Below are 1,502 nucleotides of genomic sequence, written 5' to 3'. Positions count from 1 at the left end.
GTTGCACTCTGGGGCTCCCCAGAAGCTGAGGGTCCCAGCAGGACGGCAGCAGCGTGCCCAGCTGCCCCCCACCATACAGTGAGTGCCTCTGTTTTCTCCTCGGGGTGGGGGTGGGGGGTCTCTAGGGATGTTTCTAGAGGCAGGAGGAGGGAATTTCTCTGAGATGCCGAGACTGCTGCCCTGCAGGGAAACTCCCAGCTTCTGCCCAAGGATTTGTTGTAAGTAGTGCCGGGCTCTTCCCACCTTCCCCGGCTCACGGCGCACTCTGGGCTGTTCCCGCTGCAGCATTTTCCGGAACGGGGATTTGCTGAGCCCCCCTTTCCCACTGCCACTCCCCCGGAGCCCCGCGCCGCCGTGGGACACGCTGCTGGCCGTGCTGACTGAGAAAGCCGACCTGCGCAGCGGAGCTGCTCACAGGTGGGTGTCCAGAGGAGGCACTGCTGGCTCCTTTCCCCAAGTCCAGAACTGAAGTAGCTCTGACTGGCATCGAGGGCCCCTGTTCGGACAGCCCCTTCCAGTCTGCTTCTGCTTCCCCATCTCCACATCAGAGCCAGCCCCAGTGGCCTGGGTGCTCTGGTATCTCAGCATCCTTCCTGGAGTGATGCTCTCTGCCTTGTCTCGGTCCCGCTGACCAGTTTGTGTCCACACCAAGGAGTTGTTCAGGGTGTTTTCACGGCTCTAAAGCCTTCGCTGTCTCTCCCTCGAGGCTCTGCAGGCTGAACGGATCCCAGGTGACCAGTGCTGAGGAGCTGGTGAACGGCGGGTACTACGTGGCGGTGGGAAATGAGGAGTACAAGAAACTGCCTTACCTGGAACTGCTGGTGCCGCGGGGTTCCACCTGCAGGACGCTGCGGTGCGTAGACTCCTCTCCGTGGGGGACTTCAGCTGAAGTCCTTTCTGTGGCCCTTCTGTTCAGTGCTCTCTGCTTCAGTGCTTATGTTTTGCTTCATGTGTCGGAAGTTTAGGAAGAAATAGGGTGTTTTCCAAGTGGTGTAAGGTTAACCCCTGCAATCCAGGCTGTTTCTTGGTTAAGTGTCACCAAGCGCCAAGGAGCACCTGCCCCTTCGGTCAGGCACTGACCATGGTGGGCAGCGTGATCTGCTGTGGAGCGAGCTCGACCTGCGCTGGGAAAAAACCCGCAAGGGCCCTGGGGAGGGCGGGGATCGTGTCTGGTTTCTGCCTGATGCTGAGGATCTCCTGGTGCTTTGTTACAGGAACCACCCACACAGCTGGGGAGAGAAATCCCGCGGCAGGGTAGGTGGCTGGGCTGGCGCGGGGCTGTCTGTGCCACGATCCATCGTGGTGGCCTCTGGACTACGGGTCCGGCAGCCTGTCATTGTGGGTTGCCTCTGGACTACGGGTCCGGCAGCCGGGCAGTCCTGGGCTGGTGGCTGACACGGACATCTGTGCTCTCGGCTTTCACAATTGCCTTTCCCTTGGTTTCAGTCTGGGGAACTCTGTGCCACCTTCCAGGACAGAGCTGGTGGCTCTGCTCCTGCTAA

General features: G+C 60.5%; 1 protein-coding gene across 1 annotated transcript in view; it reads left to right on the top strand.

The window, feature by feature from the left end:
- DCDC2B (doublecortin domain containing 2B) overlaps positions 1 to 1,502 on the top strand; it is a gene marked incomplete at its 5' end in the record, with an annotated part of 3,922 nt that overhangs the window by 1,611 nt on the left and 809 nt on the right. Inside the window, 3 exon segments of the mRNA XM_010131262.1 lie at positions 286 to 417; positions 707 to 853; positions 1,215 to 1,360. Coding sequence (XP_010129564.1) covers positions 286 to 417; positions 707 to 853; positions 1,215 to 1,360 — 425 coding nt within the window.

Source organism: Buceros rhinoceros, unplaced genomic scaffold, assembly GCF_000710305.1.
Source record: "Buceros rhinoceros silvestris isolate BGI_N320 unplaced genomic scaffold, ASM71030v1 scaffold34402, whole genome shotgun sequence".
NCBI lineage: Eukaryota > Metazoa > Chordata > Aves > Bucerotiformes > Bucerotidae > Buceros > Buceros rhinoceros.
Note: the sequence above shows the minus strand (reverse complement) of the source record. Positions and strands in the feature narration are given on the sequence as shown.